This window comes from Tachyglossus aculeatus, chromosome X4 (assembly GCF_015852505.1).
Source record: "Tachyglossus aculeatus isolate mTacAcu1 chromosome X4, mTacAcu1.pri, whole genome shotgun sequence".
Classification (NCBI taxonomy): Eukaryota; Metazoa; Chordata; class Mammalia; order Monotremata; family Tachyglossidae; genus Tachyglossus; species Tachyglossus aculeatus.
The window spans coordinates 42605624-42629113 of NC_052098.1; the positions used below are offsets into that span (position 1 = coordinate 42605624).

Consider the following 23490-nt stretch of genomic DNA (forward strand, 5'->3'; position numbering starts at 1 on the left):
TCAGTCTCAATCCCCATTTTACAGATGAGGTAACTAAGGCCAAGAGAAGTGAAGTATCTTGCCCCAGGTCACACAGCAGACAAGTGGCAGAGCCAGGATTAGACCCCTGACTGCCAGGCCCGGGCTTTATCCACTTTGCCATGCTTAATTGTCTCTCACTAGAGACAAGCTCCCACATTTTGTTCCTCCCACTTTCCTTTGCATGGAACCACCTCCTCTCTCAAACCATCACAGTGGGTCCCTCTTCAAACAAAAAGTCACCTACTCCAATCAACCAATGGTATTTATTAATCACCCACTGTGTGGAGAGCACTGTACTAAACACTCTTCCAGGAGGCATTCACTGACTTAGCTGAGTACTCCTTAACAATAATAATAATGATGGCATTTGTTAAGCATTTACTATGTGCCAAGCACTGTTCAAAGCACTGGGGTAGACACAAGGTAATCAAGTTATCCCAAGTGGGGCTCACAGTCTTAATCCCCATTTTACAAATGAGGTAACTGAGGCACAGAGAAGTTAAGTGACTTGCCCAAAGTCACACAGTTGACAAGTGGCAAAGCCGGGATTAGAACCCACGACCTCTGACTCCCAAGCCCAGGCTCTTTCCAGCCCCACAGCACTTATGCACATGTCCTCACATATGACTGTCTCCCCCTGTAGACTGTAAGCTCCTTGTGGGCAGGGATGGAGTCTATCAACTCTGTTGTAACATAGCAATCAATCAATAGCATTTATTGAGTGCTCACTGTGTGCAGAGCACTGTACTAAGCACTTGGGAGAGTATAATTCAGAATCGGTAGGCACATATCCTGCCCACAGGGAGCTTACGGTCTAGTTGAAGCAGCATGGACTGGTGGAAAGAACCTGGGCCTGGGAGTCAGAGAACCTGAGTTCTAACCCCGGCTCCTCCACTTGTCTGCTGTGTGACCTCGGTCAAGTCACTTAACTTTCCCACGCTCAGGCCCTCTGACTCCCAGGCCTGTGCTCTTTTTGCTCGCTCCTCATCTTGTTGTGAGTGTGAGGGTGGGTGTCTGTCTCTTTCTGGGTAATAGGGAGGAACATGGTCAAACCAGTGCCAAGACTAGGACTGGGCCCCTCTGTAGGAGGGAAGATTTTTTTTTTTTTTTGCAAGGCAAATATTTAAACTTGTCACGTTTTATTAGACTTAATTCATCAAAATAATCTCAAAACTGAACCCACTGAAAGCTTGAACATGTTCAATATGATTTGCTCCCTTATATAGTCTTCCTACTCTAATGCGTGAGATTTGAAGTCCAGGATAGATCTGGTGTTCGAATAACTCGGTGTATTCTTGGTAATAATAATGATGGTATTTGGTAAGTGCTTTCTATGTGCCAAGCACTGTTCTAAGCACTGGGGTAGATACAAGTTAATCAGGTTGTCCCACATGGGGCTCACACTCTTAATCCCCATTTTATAGAGGAGGTAACTGAGGCACAGAGAAGTTAAGTGACTTGCCCGAAGTCACACAGCTGTCAAGTGGCAGAGCCGGGATTAGAACCCATGACCTCTGATTCCCAAGCCCATGCTCTTTCCATTAAGCCACGCATCCTCATCATCTTCAGTGAAATCAAGTCACATGCAAAAGTGACTGAAAGCCTGAGAGCAAAGTCTCCTAGAGGCCCTAGTATTTCACAGATTCAAGAGGAGCTGAATTTCTGAGGCCACAGTTATTATCAACAGGCAGGTCGCCAGAGGTCCAGAACTGCACCGATATGAGTGCTAGCATGACTACGTGAGCAAATCAACAATTCCCAGAAGCTGGTATTCCATAATCAAAGGTGACACAACCCCATTTGGCAATCAACTGTTGTCTCTAGAGATTGCAGAACAGCTTGGGGAGATCTATCCACTTAAGCAAACTGCAGAATTCTCTCTCCCCAATGGCGTATCCTTAGTCTCCCCCATCCTGCAAGAAACACTGCTAGATCATCTTCAAATATGAGGATCTCGGTTCAGAGGAGGAGAAAAGAATGCATTCCTTATAACTGCATTAAATTTTCATTTCCATGTAACTACTCAAACAACAGGAAAGAGCCAGGATAACTCGAGCTCAAAAAACATGGTCAGCACTGCTTTGGTTCCTTTTCTGTAGGGCCGGAAGAGCTTAAAGGTTTAAAGAAAGAATTGTCAGCACTAGTCTGGTGTGACCAATTGGCTTCCTCAGGTTTTTGGTGATGGGAGACTGTCCCCACGTGGTGAGACTACTTAATGCAATTTCACATTAGCACTGCTATTTTACTAAATTACTCATCGGGATTGATGAGATGTATTCAAGAGATATCCCAACAGACTTGTTCTGAAAATAGTGCCAGCACTGAAGGCCACAAAATTAATACAGCCACTCCGTCACCTTACTATTAGTATAACGAAATCAGGCTGCTCAGACACATTAAAGAAACATCTGTTATTAAGCACTTTAGTAGCTTAATCACATAATTTTGAATCATTGGAGCAGTTTCTTTGCTGCTCCTGAACCCCTCCCCTGACACTCCCACAGCAAAACTACAGTTTTCCTTAGAAAGCGACTCATGAAAGTCAGCTTTGCAGCTGCACCAGTGTAATTCAACTAAGGCTGGAATTGGCTAAAACAAAAACAAAAAACTATAAATTGATTAAAAACTCCAGAAATATACCCTCCAGGTCCCAAGAGGAATGTCTTGCTACATTTAGCAGAAAATTCAAGTCTCAGGATGAAAAAGATAACCAGCAAGCAAACAGGTAACTTTTTATAAAAATGTTTTCTGTTCTTAATGGCGTAAACCACCTGCCTCATTTATTTTTCCTTTTTGTTTTTTTTAGGATTTTTGGTATGGTATTTGTTAACCACTTACTATATGCTGAACACTGTTCTAAGTGCTGGGTTACATACAAGTTAATCAGGTCAAAAACAGTCCCTGTCCCACACTGGGCTCACAGTCTAAGTAGGAGGGAGAACAGGGTTAAGCTCTTATTACAGTGCTCTGCACACAGTAAGTACTCAATAAATACGATTGAATGAACAGGGTTTGAACCCCCAATCTGCAGTTGAGGAAACAAGCACAGAGAAATTAAGTGACCTGCCTAAAGTCACACAGAAGGCAAATGGGGGAGCTGGGACTAGAACCCAGGCCCTGTACTTGGGGCTCACAGTCTTCATCTCCATTTTACAGATGAGGGAACTGAGGCACAGAGAAGTGAAGAGACTTGCCTAAGGTCACACAGCAGACAAGGTGCAGGGGCCAAGAATAGAACCCGTGACCTTCTGACTCCCAGGCCCCTGCTATATCCACTAGACCATGCTGCTTCTGGTACTTACTGAGCTCCTAATGTGTGGTGAACACTGCACTCAACACTCGGGAGACTACAACAGTAGACAAGATCTTTGTCCTCAAGGAGCTTGCAATCTAGCAGGGGAAACTGAGTCTAAAATAATTTACAAATGGAAGGAAGAAGGAAAAGGGGACATTTATATGAGCTACTGCTTAAGTAACAATGTATGTGAGATAAGCAGCGTGGCTCAGCAGAAAGGAGCACGGGCTTTGGAGTCAGAGGCCATGGGTTCAAATCCCAACTCTGCCAATTGTCAGCTGTGTGACATTGGGCATGTCACAACTTCTCTGGGCCTCAGTTACCTCATCTGTAAAATGAGCATTAAGACTGTGAGCCCCCCGTGACACAACCTGATCACCCTGTAACATCCCCAGTGCTTAGAACAGTGCTTTGCACATAGTAAGTGCTTAATAAATGCCATTATTATTATTATTATTATTATATGTATTTATGTGTAAGAGGAGATTATTGAGTGCACAAGTGCTCAGGTAAAGCAGAAGTGCTGAAGTTGCAGTTCAGGTGCTAAAAACTGGGGAGAATAGAAAGTAATTGGGGAAAACCTTCTGGAGGAGATTTGATTTCAGGAGGGCTTTGATGTGGGGAGAGCTGTGGTCTGTCAGATTTGAAGAGGGAGGGCAGGGGAAGAGGATGGAGGTGGGAGAGACCGAGGAGCATGGCTTAGTGGGAAGAGCTCAGGACCAGAATTAGGGAACGGTCTTTATACAACAGGCATTTATCTGGCTAGAACACGACTGTGATGTCAGAGGAAATGGTTACATGCATGGGCTCGGCACAGACTTGTAACGTGTTTTTCCTAACCTGAGATTCGTCAGGAATGTAACCCCCTCATTAGCAAACCAAGTGTATAGAATGGATAGAAAAATACAAATGACAGAAAGGGAAGCAATTAAAAACAATGAAATAAATATAGATCCGAGAGTCCAAAGGTGGACGATGGGGTGATATGACCAGGAAGGTGAGGGCTTTGGCAGGACCACCCCTTAGAGAAGGTGATTTTATTAGAAGATTTTGAAGATGGAGAGAGACAAGATATGGTAGTTTGAAGGAGAAAAAGAGTTTCGGGTAGACTGAAAGGGGGAGACCTGAGAAGCAGCATGGCTTAGTGGACAGAGCATGGTCCTGGGAGTCAGAAGGACCTGGGTTCTAATCCCGGCTCTGCCAGTTGTCTGCTGTGTGACTGGACAAGTCACTCCACTTCTCTGTGCCTCAGTTACCTCATCTGTAAAATGGGGATTAAGACTCTGAGCCCCATGTAGGACATGAACTGTCTGCAACCAGATTAGCTTGTATCTATGTGCCTGACACAAAATAAGTGCTTAATTTCCATTTATGATAGAAAGGTCTCACAGCGAAGTACTGGCAATATTGAGAGACATACTGAATGTAGGAGTAAAATGACAGAAGAGTCAAAGATAACATCCGGGTTGTAAGCTTCTAAGGCAAGGAAATCAATTAATCAATCCATCACTGGTGTTTATTGAGTGCTTACTATGTGCAGATCACTGTACTTAAGCACTTGGGAAAGCACAATACAACAAAATTAAGCAGGCACATACCCTGCCCATAATGAGGTTTCAGTCTATAGGAGGAGGCAGACATTAATCGTTATGGGCAAGGAACGTGTCTGCTAATTTACAGAGGTAATTTACAGGGTAAAATTTAAGAAAATGTAAATAAAAGCAGGCCACATCCAAACACTGAATATCTGGATGCATGTCTGTCTAAAACAGATGGTCCGGGGCAGTGTTAAGATGGAAGATGGGGGGCGGAAGTGGGGTAGGGGGGATGGTTGAGAAAAAGGGGAGGGTGAATGTGGGAAGCCTCCAGATCACTCTGGCACAGAAGCAAGCTCTGCTTCCAATCCCCCAGGAAACAGAAGACGACGGCTGGGATTTCCATTCTCCCGCCCCATGTGGCAGGATCCCAATTTTCTGAGGGGAACTGATTCCAATGAGGGTGGGAAGACCCACTGCTGCAGGGAAATCCCTAGATGATCTTCCTCCTTTCCCTTTCCGGTCTGGGCATCACCTCACAAGGGCCAGACCACAGAGTCTGCAGCTGCTAACACAAGGGAATTGAGCTCCTCACCACCAGGGGCTCCCCTCAAAGGCAGGGCGGTGCCATCTCACGCCAATACTTCCTGCAATGCCTGCTTGTTTCTAGTCCACACAATGGGAAACATTTTTTCCAATGCCCTTTGGAAAAAAAAACGGGTGAAAGCAGAAATGATGTGTAGCTGATTTCTGAGGCCATGCTGCTTGATGTCACTAAATACGCAGGAATACAGATAAAATGTGTGGTTGAGATATGGTGAATAGAATTCAATGCACATAGCAATATTGTTACTTTATGTAACGAGTTAAAATCCTAACTGAAAATTCTTGAGAAAAAACATCCTAATCCTGTTACCAGCAGTAGTTTTGTTTGGACAAGCAAGCCATATATTTTTTTATTTAATGATATTTGTTAAGCCCTTACTATGTGCTAGGGACCATACTAATCACTGGGATAGAGGCAAGCAAATCCATCAATCATATCTATTGAGCACTTACTGTGTGCAGGGCAATGTACTAAGCGTTTGGGAGTGTACAACATAATGAGAAGCAGCATGGCTCAGTGGAAAGAGTGCAGGCTTTGGAGTCAGAGGTCATGGGTTCAAATCCTGACTCCGCCAATTGTCAGCTGTGTGACTTTGGGCAAGTCTTTTAAGTTCTCTGTGCCTCAGTTCCCTCATCTAAAATGGGGATTAAGACTGTGAGCCCCACATGGGACAACCTGATCACCTTGTATCCCCCCAGCACTTAGAACAGTGCTTTGCACATAGTAAGCGCTTAACAAGTACCATTATTATTATTATTATTATTATTATTAATGACAGGCCTCCAAGGCCCTACTGAGGGCTCACCTCCTCCAGGAGGCCTTCCCAGACTGAGCCCCCTCCTTCCTCTCCCCCTCGTCCCCCTCTCCATCCCGTCTTACCTCCTTCCCTTCCCCACAGCACATATATATGTATATATGTTTGTACATATTTATTACTCTATTTATTTATTTTACCTGTACATATCTGTTCTATTTATTTTATTTTGTTAATATGTTTGGTTTTGTTCTCTGTCTCCCCCTTCTAGACTGTGAGCCCACTGTTGGGTAGGGACTGTCTCTATGTGTTGCCAACTTGTACTTCCCAAGCGCTTAGTACAGTGCTCTGCACACAGTAAGCGCTCAATAAATACGATTGATTGACTGATTGATTGAACAGACACATTCTCTGCCCATGTTGAGCTTACAGTTTAGAGGAAGGTTGAGCACAGTCCCTGTCCCACATGGGGCTCACAGTCTTAATCCCCATTTTACAGATGAAGTAACTGAGGCAAAGAGAAGTGAAGGGACTTGCCCAGGGTCACACAGCAGACAAGTAACGGAGATTAGAACCCAGGTCCTTCTGTCTCCCAGGCCTGTGCTCTATCCATCAGGCCACACTGCTTCCCAATATTACACTCAATTCTCCCATAATGCTAGGTTTTATTACTTGTTTTGGCCAGAACGCTGTTGGGGAATTATGGAGGAAAAGCAGACAACACAACTTTCCCCATAATCACCACTGGGGGGTTAGGGAGAGAAATGAAAAGAAAACCCCATGAGTCAGTTCTCAACTCCAGATAAAAGAAGGATTTGGCCCATCAATCTTAGAACACTACAATAACTAGGCTTGGGCAAGAGAGGAAAGGGGGAAGTAGGTCAATTACTACCTAATCTGATGAACCCTGAACCCCCAGTTTATATCATAAGGGTCACCATCATTGGTGGTATTTAATAAGCACCTACTTTGTACGAGACACTGGGGGGGAATTTCAAGAGAAGGTTAAAACCAGACTATTGGGGGAGTTTGAACACAAAAGTAAAGAAAGCACAAGACTATCAAGTGACGACAGATCATTGCTTGGGCTGTGGCCACTCTATATCATTTTTGGGTTCTGGAAAATTTAGAGGGAGAAGAGGGGAGAAGAGGTGTGACTGCAATGGCTTCCTCAATCAATCAATTAATTAATCATATTTATTGAGAGCTTCCTGTGTGCAGAGCACTGTACTAAATGCTTGGAAGAGTACAATATAAAAGAGAGTTGATAGATATGATCCCTGCCCATATGGAGCTTACAGTCTAGAGGGAAGACAGACATTAATATCAATAAATCAATTTTGGATATGTACGTAAGTCCTATTGAGCTGAGGGAGGGGTGAAGAAGGGGAGCAAATCTGGGGGTTTTCCAACATTTAAAGTTGATTCTTGGGGATTTTTCACCACAAAACCAGTTTCTTCTTGAAGACTCCCTTGCAGGGAGGTGGTTCTACAGCAAAAATCCCCACAAATGAATTTCAAATCCAGATAGCCACGATCCTCTCCCCTCCCACTTCCCCAGGGCTCCCCAACCCGTCGATGAGTGAGTAAAGGTGACTGTTTCCCAGGTGATCTGTCTGGGATTCCCATGAACGTAAAGGACAGGAATATAGATATACATTTGCCGACCTGTACATGAGTGCTGCAGGAGCTGAAGAGGCTGGTGTGGCCACAGCAAAAGGGAAGCTCATCAAGGAACGATTCTTGTAGGAGCTGGGATTTTAGTAAGACTCTGAAGGAGGGGATTCTGATATCCAAATTCAGTTACCAATGGGATGAAATTTACACTTAAATCCACTCATGGAAGCCTAGGAACCACCCTAGTTCAAATACCATCAATGTTACTTATTTACTGAGCACTTACTTTGTTCAGAACACTGTTCTAAGGACTTGGGAGAGTGAAATACAACAGAGTTGGTAGACATGTTTCCTGCCCACAATGATCTTACAGTCTAGAGGGGAAGACAGACATTAATATAAACACAATAAAGCTCATTGTGAGTAGGGAGCGTGTACTAACTCTGTTGTATTTTACTCTCTCATGTGCTTAGTACAGTGCTCTGCATACAGTAAGTAGTCAGTAAATACCATTGAGGAGCATACAAGCAGAGGTGAACAGTGTTTAGAACAGTGCTTGGCACATAGTAATAATAATAATAATAACAATAATAATGGCATTTATTAAGCACTTACTATGTGCCAAGCACTGTTCTAAGTGCGTAACAAGTTCTATAATTATTTTATTAGCATTGGTACCCATGAGGATTCCAGCCTTGGGTGGTCTGGCAAAAGAGGTGGCAGAGAGGAGTAATCTCCCTTTCTGTCAAAAAAACTGATGGGATGAATGCCAACAAACAAAAGAATTGACCTGCAAATAAAAGGAAATGGGCAAGAACGGAAAAGCAGTGATGAAACTGAACCGCCTCATGGCTAGTTAGTAACCTTTGAGGGGTCAAAAGGACAGTGGCCATGAATTCAAGTTACTGATTGCTAAAAGTTTCAATCCCAAAGATGAAAATTTCTGAACTTACCAACTACAGATGCTCCTCGTTCCGCAAAAGCCAGGGAATATGCTCGCCCCAAACCTAACACATAAAAAAAACCCAAAATGTTTCAGTCAGCATGAACACTGTTTTCCAACCCACAACCCAAAAACAAATTTATCTTAATTTGGCAGATTAATCACAGTGACGATTGGTGTCAAAATACAGAAAACACCAAAAATAACTAGCAAATTAGATTGTTTCAAATAATAACTTTAAAGATCACATTTTATAAAGATCTGATCAACATTTTTGTCCGCCATTAAAAGCTAATCCTTTAGAAAACTGTCAAAAAGTATTTTCAGATAAATGATTTTCTTAATCTTTCAATAATCTATCTGGAGTGAAGCTTCCTTGACCAATTACCCTCTCTGCAAAAAGATCTCCTCAATACAGGGCATTGGCAATCACACTTCCCAACCCTTTCTCCCTGTTTCCATAATCAACACCCTTGTCAAGACCTGGTTACCTCACATCTGAACTACTGAAACCTTCTTGATGAGCTCTATTCATCCCCCACACCACTACAATAATGAGCACTAGCATTATTTTAAGTGCTCACTATGTGTCAAGCACTGCACTAAGCACTCTGGCTCCCAGGCCCGTGCTCTTTCCACTAGGCCATGATGCTTCTCTGTACATCTCAGAACTGTAATATCCTCCCATACCTTGAACCACGAGTCTCTTAGCCGACAAGGGCCTCCTTTAGAATTTTTCCCTTCTCTGTCTTAGGTATAAAAAATAATTTTCCATGGCTGGAGATGGAATGATCCCATTTTCGGCCAAAGCACTTCACCTGTCTACATGTTTTATTTTGTTGTCTGTCATCCCCTTCCAGACTGTCAGCCAGCTGTTGGGTAGGGACCGCCTCTATATCTTGCTGACTTGTACTTCCCAAGCACTTGGTACAGTGCGCTGCACACAGTAAGCGCTCAATAAATATGATTGAATGAATGAATGAAAAAGGGAAGAAGTTGTCCTGAATGACTTAGCATACCAATGAACTGGTTGAAGTCTACTTTAATGGAGTTCTAAGGTGGCAGGCACTGCCCAGAATCTATCAAAGATATTTTCAGGGTATAAAAACTCTCGAGAGCATCTTAAAAAATCATCAGTCTAATGGCCTCCAACTGAAACATTAAAAAAAAAAAAGGACCACCAGAGAACAAACTGGCCTTTCCTAAAAAGGGGATTTTCTGGCGCAAATCTCTCAGTGCTCAAGTGCTTCTGGATAACAGATCGGTCATATCTGGTCAAGACTAGGTGACCCAGGCTCCAAAGCCTCAACATCAAGTCATTATTCCTGTACCTCATGCTCTCAGACAAGATCCAAACCTCTCTCCCTAGGGTTTGGAATGGCCCAGAATAGTCCCGAATTCCTCAGGATCAAGGTCTGATCTCTCAGGATAGTTCTGGTTCAGAGTGGACCTTAGAAGTTTCAGACCTGTCCTCCTGGGTGTGGCCAGAGTGGGACCAGTTTCCTTGAATGCATGTGCATCTCTTTAGTCTTACTTTCCTGCAGACTCTGCTCAACTGCATCTTTAAATGGGTCTTTGGGGCAAATTGAGTTGACAAGAAGTCTCTCCCTCTCTGTAGTCTGGCAATTCTTCCTCGCTTCAAGACATCTCTACTTGGATGGCCTCCAGTCACCTCAAACTTAACACATTTAAAACAGAACATCTTATCTTCCCACCCAAACCCTGTCCTCCCTCTGACTTTCCCATGAGCATACAGGGTACCACCATCCTTCCTATCTCACAAGCCGGTAATCGTGGCGTTATCCTTTACTCCTTTCTCTCACTCAACCCACATATTCAATCCATCACTAAATCCTGTGGGTTCGACTTTCATGACATCCCTAAAACCCGCCCTTTCCTCTCCGTCCAAACCGCTACCATGTTAATCCAAGCACTTATCCTGTCCCACCTTGATTACTGTATCAGCCTCCTTGCTGACCTCCCAGCCTCCTGTCTCTTCCCATTCCAGTCCATACTCCACTCTGCTGCCTGAATCACTCTTCTACCAACACGGTCAGGACATATTCTCACTCCTCAAGAACCTCCAGTGGTTGCCCATCCATCGCTGCATCAAACAGAAACTCCTCAACACTGGCTTTAAAACACTCAATCACCTTACCCCCTACTACTTCACCTGGCTACCCTCCTACCCTAGCCCAGCCTAGCCCACACACTTTGCTCCTCTAATGCTAACCTTTTCATTCTACCTCGATCACATCTGTCTTGCCTCTAACCTCTTCATCCACATCCTGCTTCTAGCCTGGAACACCCTCCCTCCTCATATACATACAATTACTCTTCCCCTCTTCAAAGCCTTAACTGAAGTTGCATCTCCACCAGGACGCCCTCCCTGACTAAGCCCTTCTTTCCTCTTCTCCCACTCCCTTCTGCATCGCCCTGACTTGCTCTCTTTATTTATTCCCCCTCTCAGCCCCCGGGTAATTATGTACATATCTGTAATTTATTTATTTATTTATACTGTCTTTCTCCCCCTCTAGACTGTAAGTTCACTGTGGGCAGGGAATGTGTCTGCTATTTTGTTATACTGTACTCTCCCAAGTGCTTAGTACAGTGCTCTGCACACAGTAAGCGCTCAATAAATATGATTGGCTGTGTCTCCACCTTCCCACTGAGGAACACAAGGCCTCTGCAGATCATCCTTATGCTAGTTAGTTGAGGTTCTGTTAACCATGGTGTTGAACCAAAATTTCTCTTTGGACCAAAACCTCTCTGCCTCTGGTAAAGATAATGGGAGGAAGCAAGACATCAATTCTCTGTCTGACATCACAAATTCCCATTAATGGAGTTCAAATCAATAGGGTCTTATTTTCCTTACTTATACAAGGGCAAGAAGTCAAGGGAAAAACAAGTTCAAAGTATAACAAAGTTACATCTGTTGATAAAAAGTTTACTCTCGGGAGAAACATATCAGCGGGAAACAAAGTAACAGCGTGAAGAACATGGCCTACTGAAAAGAGCACAGGGCTGGGTATCAAGACTGCTGGGTTCCAAACCTGGCTCTGCCACTTGCCTGCTGTGTGTGACCTTGGACAAGTCATTTAACTTTTTTTTTTAATGGTATGTGTTAAGTGCTTACTATGTGCCAAGTGCTTTACTAAGCACTATCATAGATACAAAATACTCAGGTTGAACACAGTCCCTATCCCAATCTATGTAGGAAGTAGTAGGATTTAATCTCCATTTTACAGATGAGGAAACTAAGGTCTAGAGAAGTGATGTGACTTTCTCAAGGTCACACAGCAGACAACTTGTACGGCCAGGATTAGAACCCCAGTCCTCTGATTCCCAAACCTCTGTGCCTCCATGCCTCAGTTTCCTCATCTGTAAAATGAGAATTAAATAGGTTGTCTCCCTCCGTCAGACTGTGAACCCCAAATGGGACAGGAATTATTTGATCTGATCGTATCCATCCCACAGTTTAGCACAATACTTGGCATTCAATCAATAAACGGTATTTGCTGAGCGCTTACTGTGTGCAGAACACTGTACTAAGAGGTTGGGAGAGTTGGTAGAATCTAGAATGGGGAGACAGATATTAAAATAAATTACAGATCGGGGAAATGGCAGAGCGTAAGGATATGTACGTAAATCCTGTGGGGTGAATCTCACATGTTTGGGGGCACAATCAATCAATCAATCGTATTTATTGAGCACTTACTGTGTGCAGAGCACTGTACTAAGCGCTTCAGAAGTACAAGTTGGTAACATATAGAGACAGTCCCTACCCAACAGTGGGCTCACAGTCTAGAAGGGGGAGACAGAGAACAAAACCAAAGATACTAACAAAATAAAAAATAGAATAGATATGTACAAGTAAAACAAATAAATAGAGTAATAAATATGTACAAACATATATACATATATACAGGTGCTGTGGGGAAGGGAAGGAGGTAAGACGGGGGATGGGGAGGGGGACGAGGGGGAGAGGAAGGAGGGGGCTCAGTCTGGGAAGGCCTCCTGGAGGAGGTGAGCTCTCAGTAGGGCCTTGAAGGGAAGAAGAGAGCTAGCTTGGCGGATGTGCGGAGGGAGGGCATTCCAGGCCAGGGGGATGACGTGGGCCGGGGGTTGACGGCGGGACAGGCGAGAACGAGGCACAGTCAGGAGATTAGCAGCAGAGGAGCAGAGGGTGCGGGGTGGGCTGTAGAAGGAGAGAAGGGAGGTGAGGTAGGAGGGGGCGAGGTGATGGAGAGCCTTGAAGCCCAGGGTTAGGAGTTTCTGCCTGATGCGCAGATTGATTGGTAGCCACTGGAGATTTTTGAGGAGGGGAGTAACATGCCCAGAGCGTTTCTGGACAAAGACAATCTGTGCAGTGGTGTGAAGCATGGATTGAAGTGGGGAGAGACACGAGGATGGGAGATCAGAGAGGAGGCTGATGCAGTAGTCCAGACGGGATAGGATGAGAGCTTGAATGAGCAGGGTAGCGGTTTGGATGGAGAGGAAAGGGCGGATCTTGGCAATGTTGCGGAGCTGAGACTGGCAGGTTTTGGTGATGGCTTGGATGTGAGGGGTGAATGAGAGAGCGGAGTCGAAGATGACACCAACGTTGTGGGTTTGTGAGACGGGAAGGATGGTAGTGCCATCCACAGTGATAGGAAAGTCAGGGAGAGGGCAGGGTTTGGGAGGGAAGACAAGGAGTTCAGTCTTGGACATGTTGAGTTTTAGGTGGCGGGCAGACATCCAGATGGAGATGTCCTGAAGGCAGGAGGAGATGCGAGCCTGGAGGGAGGGGGAGAGAGCAGGGGCAGAGATGTAGATTTGGGTGTCATCAGCGTAGAGATGATAGTTGAAGCCATGGGAGCGAATGAGGTCACCAAGGGAGTGAGTGTAGATCGAGAACAGAAGGGGACCGAGAACTGAACCTTGGGGAACTCCCACAGTAAGGGGATAGGAGGGGGAGGAGGAGCCTGCAAAAGAGACTGAGAATGAACGACCGGAGAGATAAGAGGAGAACCAGGAGAGGACGGAGTCTGTGAAGCCAAGGTTGGATAGCATGCTGAGGAGAAGGGGGTGGTCCACAGTGTCGAAGGCAGCTGAGAGGTCGAGGAGGATTAGGATAGAGTATGAGCCGTTGGATTTGGCAAGCAGGAGATCACTGGTGACCTTTGAGAGGGCAGTTTCCGTGGAATGTAGGGGACGGAAGCCAGACTGGAGGGGGTCGAGGAGAGAGTTGGTGTTGAGGAATTCGAGGCAGCGCATGTAGACAACTCGTTCAAGGAGTTTGGAAAGGAATGGTAGGAGGGAGATGGGGCAATAACTAGAAGGTGAGGTGGGGTCAAGAGAGGGTTTTTTTTAGGATGGGAGAGACATGTGCATGTTTGAAGGCAGAGGGGAAGGAACCAGTGGAGAGTGAGCGGTTGAAGATGTAAATTAGGGAGGGGAGAAGGGATGGAGCGAGAGATTTCATGAGATGAGAGGGAATGGGGTCAGAAGCTCAGGTGGCCGGAGTAGCACTTGAGAGGAGGGAGGAGATCTCATCTGAGCATACTGCTGGGAAGGATGGGAGAGTAGCAGAGAGTGTTGAGAGCCGGGGGGTTGGAGAAGGGGGGGGGGAGTGACTTTGGGGAGGTCAGACCTGATGGATTTAATTTTATTAATGAAGTAGAAGGCCAGGACGTTGGGGGTGACGGAAGGAGGAGAGGGAGGAACCGGGGGCCTGAGAAGGGAGTTGAATGTACAGAAGAGCTGATGGGGATGATGGGCATGGGTGTCAATAAGGGAGGAGAAATAGTTTTGTCTGGCAGAGGAGAGGGCTGAGTTAAGGCAGGAAAGGATAAACTTGAAGTGAACGAGGTTGGCATGGTGTTTAGACTTTCGCCACCAGCGTTAGGCAGCTCGAGCATAAGAACGAAGGAGGCAGACAGTGACAGTGATCCAGGGCTGTGGGTTAGTGGTACGAGAGCGACGAAGGGAAAGGGGAGCGAGTGAGTCCAGCTGAGTAGAAAGGGTAGAGTTGAGAGCAGTAATCTGATCATCAAGATTGGGTAGAGAGGAGAGGGAGGCGAGGTGGGGTGTGAGGCACTCAGAAAGATGGATGGGGTCAAGAGAGCGGAGATCTCTGTGAGGGAGTAATATGAATTTACGGGGGAAAGGACTGTGAGTGAGGAGGCAGGTGAGAAGATTATGATCAGAGAGAGGGATTTCAGAGTTGGTGAGGGTGGACACAGTGCAGCGGTAGGAGATGATGAGGTCGAGGGTATGACCAAGTTGGTGAGTGGGTGAGGTGGGGTGGAGCAAAAGGTTGGCAGCGTCAAGGAGAGATAGAAGGTGGGCGGCAGAGGAGTCATCAGGGATATCCATGTGGATGTTGAAGTCTCCGAGGATCAGAGTGGGCATGGAGAAGGAGAGAAGGAAGGTGAGGAAGGGGTCAAAATCGTTAAAGTTGGAGGTGGGGCGGGGGGGGGGGGGACGGTAGATGACGACTACAAGAATCTGGAGGGGGTGATAGAGGCGATTAATGTGGGCTTCAAAGGAAGGGAAGGAAAGGGAAGGGGGAGGAGGGATAGTGTGAAAGCAACATTGGGGGGCGAGAAGGAAACCGACGCCTCCTCCTTTTCCGGTGAGTCTGGGGGAGTGGGAGAAGAAGAGGCCTCCACTGGAGAGAGCAGCAGAAGAGACCGTGTCATCTGGAGACAACCATGTTTCAGTTAGGGCGAGGAGGAGTAGAGAGCTGGAAAGGAATAGGTCCAGGATGAAAGGGATCTTACTTAAAACAGAGCGGGGGTTCCAGAGGCCACATTTGGCAGTGGCTGTCGTGGGAGGGGAGGGAGGGGGAAGGGTGTGAGGGGTGGGGAGGGTTTGGATTGGGATGAGTTGGCGGGGGCCTAGGCGGGGGGAGTGGGAAGAGGGGTGGTGATGGGAAAGGAGAACTGGGATGGGGGGGAGGCGGGGAGGAGGGGAGGGAGGGGGCTGGGAGGGAGGAGTGGAGGATTGGCGCTGGTACAGAGGGATCCTTGGTAGGGGGTGAGGGGGAGTGGTCTTGGTGGGGGAGAGGGAGGGAAAAAGCTGGGTGGGAGAGGGGAAGGGGAAGGTGAGGAATGGGAATGGCAGTTGGGAGCAAGGGAATTGAAAGTTCATGGTGAGGTCAGCAGGGCAAGTGACAGTACAGAGGGAGGTTAACAACTGAGATGCAGAAGGGATAAAACATTAGCAATGATATAAATAGGTGATGGCATCACAGGGGGTAGTTAATGATTAACATGCTATGGCAATAATAAAATTGGCAGATAATGATGTCACAGAGAGCAGATACAAACTATTATGTGCTGGAGCAGGGTGGACCTGTTAAGGGGGTCAGGGACAGATCTGAGGGCATAGGTGACACAGAATGGAGGGTGGGTAGGGGAAATGAAGGTTTAGTCAGGGAAGGCTTCTTGGAAATGTGATTTTAGGAGGGCTTTGAAGGTGGGGAGAATCATCTGCGGGATACGAAGGGAGAGGGAGTTCCAGGTCTGAGGCCGTCAGTGGCGAGATAGACAAGATCTCAATCCTCGGATTTTCCTAATTCTGGTCAGGCTTTAGCAATGATCACCCTATTATTTCAATAATAATAGCAATAATTGGGGTATTTAAGGGCTTAATAGGGTAATCACTGCCAAAAACAAAGAATATGGCAGTCCACGGATTGAGAAAGAGGTCCAAAGCATATTTGGTCATTTCTACAGATGCAACTACCACCCACGGCAAGTTTTCACACAAAAGAGTCGTGGTTCAATCAAGAAACTGAAGCCACGCGAAGGCATCAGCTATGCTCAGGAGCCAATGTACCAAGATGAACTAGATGCTAGGAGAACTCCAGCCAAGGAAAAGTTGCATCATCAGCATTAAGCCTTTGCTGAGTTTCAATGGGGTTAGCCTAATGTTACTCCAAATAGGAATCAGGATCCCAAGCGGTTCCAGGAAATGTGAACTGCAGAGGTCAGACCGGCTGTTTGGTAGGGGAGCGAGAAACTATATGCCATGTGAATGGAATGAGTTAGCCTCCCTCCCAAACTCTGCAGGGCCTAAAGCTTCACAATCTGACACAGTTCCAGTTTCTGAGGCTACAGGGAAGTTGTTGGCCAAGTTTCACCGCCCACGAAAGTGTCTTTATCCAATAAAAATGATCAAAATAGCTTGGCCACTGCAGATGAGGAGATTGGCTTCAGAGAGGTTTAACACTTAGCCCAACATCAAACAGAAAGAGTTCTCGTGAGAAAGTAAGCCAGAGTCCTATCCGCTTTCTTATTTCTAAATGAATTTGGTGCTGGGCAATTATAAACTAACCTACTTAACCAGTAATCCCACACTACATTTTAAAACTGGGCAGAAGTGAAGAAGTCAGGACAGAGCTGTAACAGAAGTCCAATCTTTATTAATAATAACAACAATAATAACTGTGGTATTTAAGTACTTAATAGGTGCCAGACACTGTACTAAGCACTGGGGTGAATACAAGCAAATCGGGTTGGGCAATCCCTGTCCCGCATGGGGCTCACAGTCTTAATTCCTGTTTTACAGATGAGGTAACTGAGGCCCAGAGAAGTGAAGTGACTTACCCAAGGCCACACAGTAGACAAGTGGCAGACATGCCCATGTCTCTCCCATCCTAAAAAAAACCTCTCTTGACCCCACCGCACCTTCTAGTTATCGCCCCATATCCCTCCTACCATTCCTTTCCAAACTCCTTGAATGAGTCGTCTACACACACTGCCTAGAATTCCTCAACAACTCTCTCCTCGATCCCCTCCAGTCTGGCTTCCGTCCCCTACATTCCACGGAAACTGCCCTCTCAAAGGTCACCAATGACCTCCTGCTTGCCAAATCCAACAGCTCATACTCTGTCCTAATCCTCCTCGACCTCTCAGCTGCCTTCGACACTGTGGACCACCCCCTTCTCCTCAACACGCTATCTGACCTTGGCTTCACAGACTCCGTCCTCTCCTGGTTCTCCTCTTATCTCTCCGGTCGTTCATTCTCAGTCTCTTTTGCAGGCTCCTCCTCCCCCTCCCATCCTCTTACTGTGGGGGTTCCCCAAGGTTCAGTGCTTGGTCCCCTTCTGTTCTCAATCTACACTCACTCCCTTGGTGACCTCATTCGCTCCCATGGCTTCAACTATCATCTCTACGCTGATGACACCCAGATCTACATCTCTGCCCCTGCTCTCTCCCCCTCTCTCCAGGCTCGCATCTCCTCCTGCCTTCAGGACATCTCCATCTGGATGTCTGCCCGCCACCTAAAACTCAACATGTCCAAGACTGAACTCCTTGTCTTCCCTCCCAAACCCTGCCCTCTCCCTGACTTTCCTATCTCTGTTGACGGCACTACCATCCTTCCCGTCTCACAAGCCCGCAACCTTGGTGTCATCCTCGACTCCGCTCTCTCATTCACCCCTCACATCCAAGCCGCCACCAAAACCTGCCGGTTTCAGCTCCGCAACATTGCCAAGATCCGCCCTTTCCTCTCCATCCATACCGCTACCCTGCTCATTCAAGCTCTCATCCTATTCCGTCTGGACTACTGCATCAGCCTTCTCTCTGATCTCCCATCCTCGTGTCTCTCCCCAACTTCAATCCATACTTCATGCTGCTGCCCGGATTATCTTTGTCCAGAAACGCTCTGGGCATATTACTCCCCTCCTCAAAAATCTCCAGTGGCTACCAATCAATCTGCGCATCAGGCAGAAACTCCTCACCCTGGGCTTCAAGGCTCTCCATCACCTCGCCCCCTCCTACCTCACCTCCCTTCTCTCCTTCTACAGCCCACCGCGCACCCTCCGCTCCTCTGCCGCTAATCTCCTCACCGTACCTCGTTCTCGCCTGTCCCGCCGTCGACCCCCGGCCCACGTCATCCCCTGGGCCTGGAATGCCCTCCCTCTGCCTATCCGCCAAGCTAGCTCTCTTCCTCCCTTCAAGGCCCTACTGAGAGCTCACCTCCTCCAGGAGGCCTTCCCAGACTGAGCCCCTTCCTTCCTCTCCCCCTTGTCCCCCTCTCCATCCCATCTTACCTCCTTCCCTTCCCCACAGCACCTGTATATGTGTATATGTTTGTACATATTTATTACTCTATTTATTTATTTTACTTGTACATATCTATTCTATTTATTTTATTTTGTTAGTATGTTTGGTTTTGTTCTCTGTCTCCCCCTTTTAGACTGTGAGCCCACTGTTGGGTAGGGACTGTCTCTATATGTTGCCAACTTGTACTTCCCAAGCGCTTAGTACAGTGCTCTGCACACAGTAAGCGCTCAATAAATACAATTGATGATGATGATGATGATGGCGGAACCAGGATTAGATCCCATGACTTTCTGACTTCCAGGCCCAAACTCTATCCACTATGCCATGATGCTTCTCCTAAAATGCCCAACATTTACCACCTTAATAATAATAATAATAATAAATTGTTGTATTTGTTAAGTGCTTACTATGCACCAGGCACTGTACTAAGTGCTGGGGTGGATACAAGCAAATCGGAAGAACAGTCCATGTCCCATATGGGGTCCAGTCAATCCCCATTTTACAGATGAGATAACTCAAGCACAGAGAAGTGAAGTGACTTGCCCAAGGTCACACAGCAGACAAGTGGCAGAGCAGGGATTAGAAGATCCCTCCCTGTCCGACCTGATCAACTTGTATCTATCCCAGAGCTTAGAACCGTGCTTGATGTATAGTAAGCATTTAACAAATACAAGAAGAATGATAATAATAAGGTCATTGGAGCCACTATCTAGTATTTGATACTAAATATAATAATAATAATAATTATGATATTAAGCGCTTACTATGTGCCAAACACTGTTCTAAGCACTGGGTTAGATACAGGGTAATCAGGTTGTCCCATGTGGGGCTCACACTTTTAATCCCCATTTTACAGATGAGGTAACTCAGGCACAGAGAAGTTGTGACTTTCCCAGTTGACAAATGGCGGAGCTGGGATTAGAGCCCATGTACTCTGACTCCCAAGCTCGTGCTCTTTCCACTAAGCCTCACTGCTTCTCAGCCTTTAACCCCTACACTTGGTGTTTCAGTCGTTCAGGGAATGCACTCCCCCTCATCCCCCTCTCCATCGCCCCCGTCTTACCTCCTTCCCTTCCCCACAGCACCTGTATATATGTATATATGTTTGTACATATTTATTACTCTATTTATTTATTTATTTTACTTGTACATATCTATTCTATTTATTTTTTGTTAATATGTTTGGTTTTGTTCTCTGTCTCCCCCTTCTAGACTGTGAGCCCACTGTTGGGTAGGGACCGTCTCTGTATGTTGCCAACTTGTACTTCCCAAGCGCTTACTGTGTGCAGGGCACTGTACTAAGCGCTTGGGAAGTACAAGTTGGCAACATATAGAGACGGTCCCTACCCAACAGTAGGCTCACAGTCTAGAAGGGGGAGACAGAGAACAAAACCAAACATATTAACAAAATAAAATAAATAGAATAGATATGTACAAGTAAAATAAGCGTCCTCCCCAATGCTTAGTACAGTGCCTGGCACACAGTAGGCACTTAACACATACTGCAGTTATTATTAGCCCAGTGCACACAGTAAGCAGCATGGCTCAGTTGAAAGAGCCTGGGCTTGGGAATCAGAAGTCGTGGGTCTAATCCTAGCTCCGCCTCTTGTCTGCTCTGTGACCTTGGACAAGTCACTTCACTTCTCTGGGCCTCAGTTCCTTCATCTGTAAAATGGGGATTAAGACTGTGAGCCCCACATGGGACAACCTGATTACCCTGTATCTACCCCAGTGCTCAGAACAGTGCTTGGCACATAGTAAGTGCTTAATACCATTATTATTATTATTATTCAGCACTTAGAACAGTGCTTGGCACATACATTCATTCATTCGTATTTATTGAGCTATTACTGTGGGCAGAGCACTGTAGTACTTCTCCATAGTAGAGAAGCAGCGTGGCTCAGTGGAAAGAGCACGGGCTTGGGAGCCAAAGGTCATGCTTTCTAATCCTGACTGCCACTTTTCATTCATTCATTCAATCGTAGTTATTGAGCGCTTACTATGTGCAGAGCACTGTACTAAGTGCTTGGGAAGTACAAGTTGGCAACATACAGAGACGGTCCCTACCCAACAACGGGCTCACTGTCTACAGCTGTGTGACTTTGGGCAAGTCACTTCTTCTCTGTGCCTCAGGTCCCTCACCTGTAAAATAGGGATGAAGACTGTGAGCCCCACGTGGGACAACCTGATCACCTTGTATTCCCCCCAGCGCTTAGAACAGTGCAAAGGCACATAGTAAGAGCTTAACAAATGTCATCATTATTAGTAGTAGTAGGCGCTTAGCACAGAGTAATCGCTTAACAAATACCAACATTATCATTACTATTTTAAAAAAGAGAGAGAGGGCAGAGTACTGAATGCTAATGAGCTGCTTTCAACACAACTGCTGGGGCACGGGACGAACTTTGCCCCAGTGTGTCCTGGCACCACTGCCCCCCGCCCCAATCTCCAGTGCAGCTGATAGGGTCATGTGTTCCCCTCTCCCAGAGCCCCCCGGGGGAAATTTGGGGGGACGGAAGGAGCCTCGTTTTGTAGTCCGGGGGTCGAAGCCGAACAGCCGAGCAAGGGACAGCTGGTCAGGGTCCGGCGCGCGCCCGCGAGCACCACTCGGGGGCCACCGGGCTGGCGACGCGGGCGCAAGCGAACGCGCACGCGCCAGACTGCGCTATCGTCCGCTTGCAACCGCCGCTGCTCGCTCACCTCCCCCGGCGCCGGTAACCAACACCACTCGCCCGTCGAACCTCAGCGAAGCAGCCATGGATCCTGCCTGGAGCGGTCGGAGAGGCGTGCGCACACACGCTCAGTCCAGCAGAATTCAATTAAAAACAAAACCCAAAACAACAAAACCGAGACGTAAGAGGAGGGAGGGGAAAGCGAGCAGAGGGACGGGCAACGTGGTGCACTCTGGCACTTGTAGGCTGGGTTTGTTTCGGCAGCGTGATGCATTCTGGGACTTGTAGGCCGGGTTTGCTCGAGCCACGTGAAGGATTCTGGGATTCGGAGGCTGACGTTGCTGTTGGCATCATCAAAAGGGGCAAAGGGCGGCCCTCCGAAATTTATTGGACCTACGCAGTTCCCAAATACGGAGGTTTTTCCTCCAATAATAACGATAATTGTGTTTTTTGTTAAGTGTCTACCTCGTGCCGAACACTGTACTAAGCGCTGGGGTAGAGACGGGATAATCAGGTCCCACAGGGGGTTCTCAGGCTATGTAGGGGGGAGGACGGGTTTTGAATTCCCATTTTGCAGATGAGGAAACCAGGGCACAGAGAAGTGAAGTAACTTGCTCAAGGTCACACAACAGACAAGCGGTGGAGTCGGAATTAGAACCCAGATTCTCGAAATTCCAGGCCGAGGCTCTTTCCACTATCAATCATATTTATTGAGCACTTTGTGCGGGGCATTGTATTAAATGCTTGGAAGAGTATAACATAACATTAGGAGACCAAGCTGCTCCTTGTATATATATGTGTACATATTACTTTATTTTACTTGCACATATTTACTATATTTTATTAATATGCATATAGCTATAATTCTATTTATTCTGACAGTTTTGATACCTGTCTACTTGTTTTGTTTTGTTGTCTGTCTCCCCCTTCTAGACTGTGATCCCGTTGTTGGGTAGGGACCGTCTCTATATGTTGCCGACTTGTACTTCCCAAGTGCTTAGTACAGTGCTCTGCACACAGTAAGCGCTCAATAAATATGATTGAATGAATGAATGACTGCCCCTCTTAGTTGTACAAAACAGCCCAGTCCTATCTCCACTCTGGTCAAAAGAAGCAGCAGGGCCATCAGGATATCAGGCCATCAGATAGAGACATCTTTATCCATCAGGATAGAGCACAGACCTGGGAGTCAGAAGGACCTGGGTTCTAATCCTACCTCTGCCACTTGGTTGTATGACCTTGGGCAAGTCACTTCACTTCTCTCTGCCTTAGTTACCTCATCTGTAGAAAGGGGATTAAAACTGTGAGCCCCATGTGGAACATGGAATGTGTCCAACCTAATCTGTTTATATACATCTCAGAGCTTAGTACTGTACCTGGCACTTAATAATAATAATAATGGTATTTGTTTAGTGCTTATTATGTGTCTACCATTACTGTTGTTATAGTGCTTAGAACAGTGCTTGGCATACGGTAAGCACTTAATTATTCATTCATTCAATCGTATTTATTGAGCACTTACTGTGTACAGAGCACTGTACTAAGCGCTTGGGAAGTACAAGTCGACAACATATAGAGACGGTCCCTACCCAACAACGGGCTCACAGTCTAGAAGGGGGAGACAGACAACAAAACAAAACATATTAACAAAATAAAATAAATAGAATAGCAAATATGTACAAGTAAAATAGAGTAATAAATCTGTACAAGCATATATACAGGTGCTGTGGGGAGGGGAAGGAGGTAGGGTGGGGGGGATGGGGAGGGGGAGAGGCAGGAGAGGGCTCAGTCTGGGAAGGCCTCCTGGAGGAGGTGAGCTCTCAGTAGGGCTTTGAAGGGAGGAAGAGAGCTAGCTTGGCGGATGTGCAGAGGGAGGGCACATCCGTAATCCGTAATTATCCGTAATGATAATAACCATCATCATCATCATCATCGTTCTAAGCACTGGGGTAGATCCAAGGTAATCAGGTTGGACTCAGTCCCTGTCCCAC

The 23490-nt window shown here is 46.4% G+C and overlaps 1 protein-coding gene across 3 annotated transcripts in view; it reads right to left on the minus strand.

Moving 5' to 3' along the window:
• The window catches only part of HSD17B4 (hydroxysteroid 17-beta dehydrogenase 4), a 116878-nt gene extending 95152 nt beyond the window's left edge, over positions 1-21726 (minus strand). For 2 of the 3 annotated variants that reach the window (XM_038769455.1, XM_038769457.1), the window contains exons 1-2: positions 21528-21726; positions 8783-8836 (exon numbers count right to left, since the gene is read on the minus strand). In XM_038769455.1, coding sequence (XP_038625383.1) covers positions 8783-8836; positions 21528-21585 — 112 coding nt within the window. In that variant the 5' untranslated portion in view covers positions 21586-21726. The remainder of the gene's footprint in view (positions 1-8782; positions 8837-21527) is intronic. The other variant, XM_038769456.1, reaches the window with a different exon arrangement.
• Positions 21727-23490: the final 1764 nt, after the last annotated feature.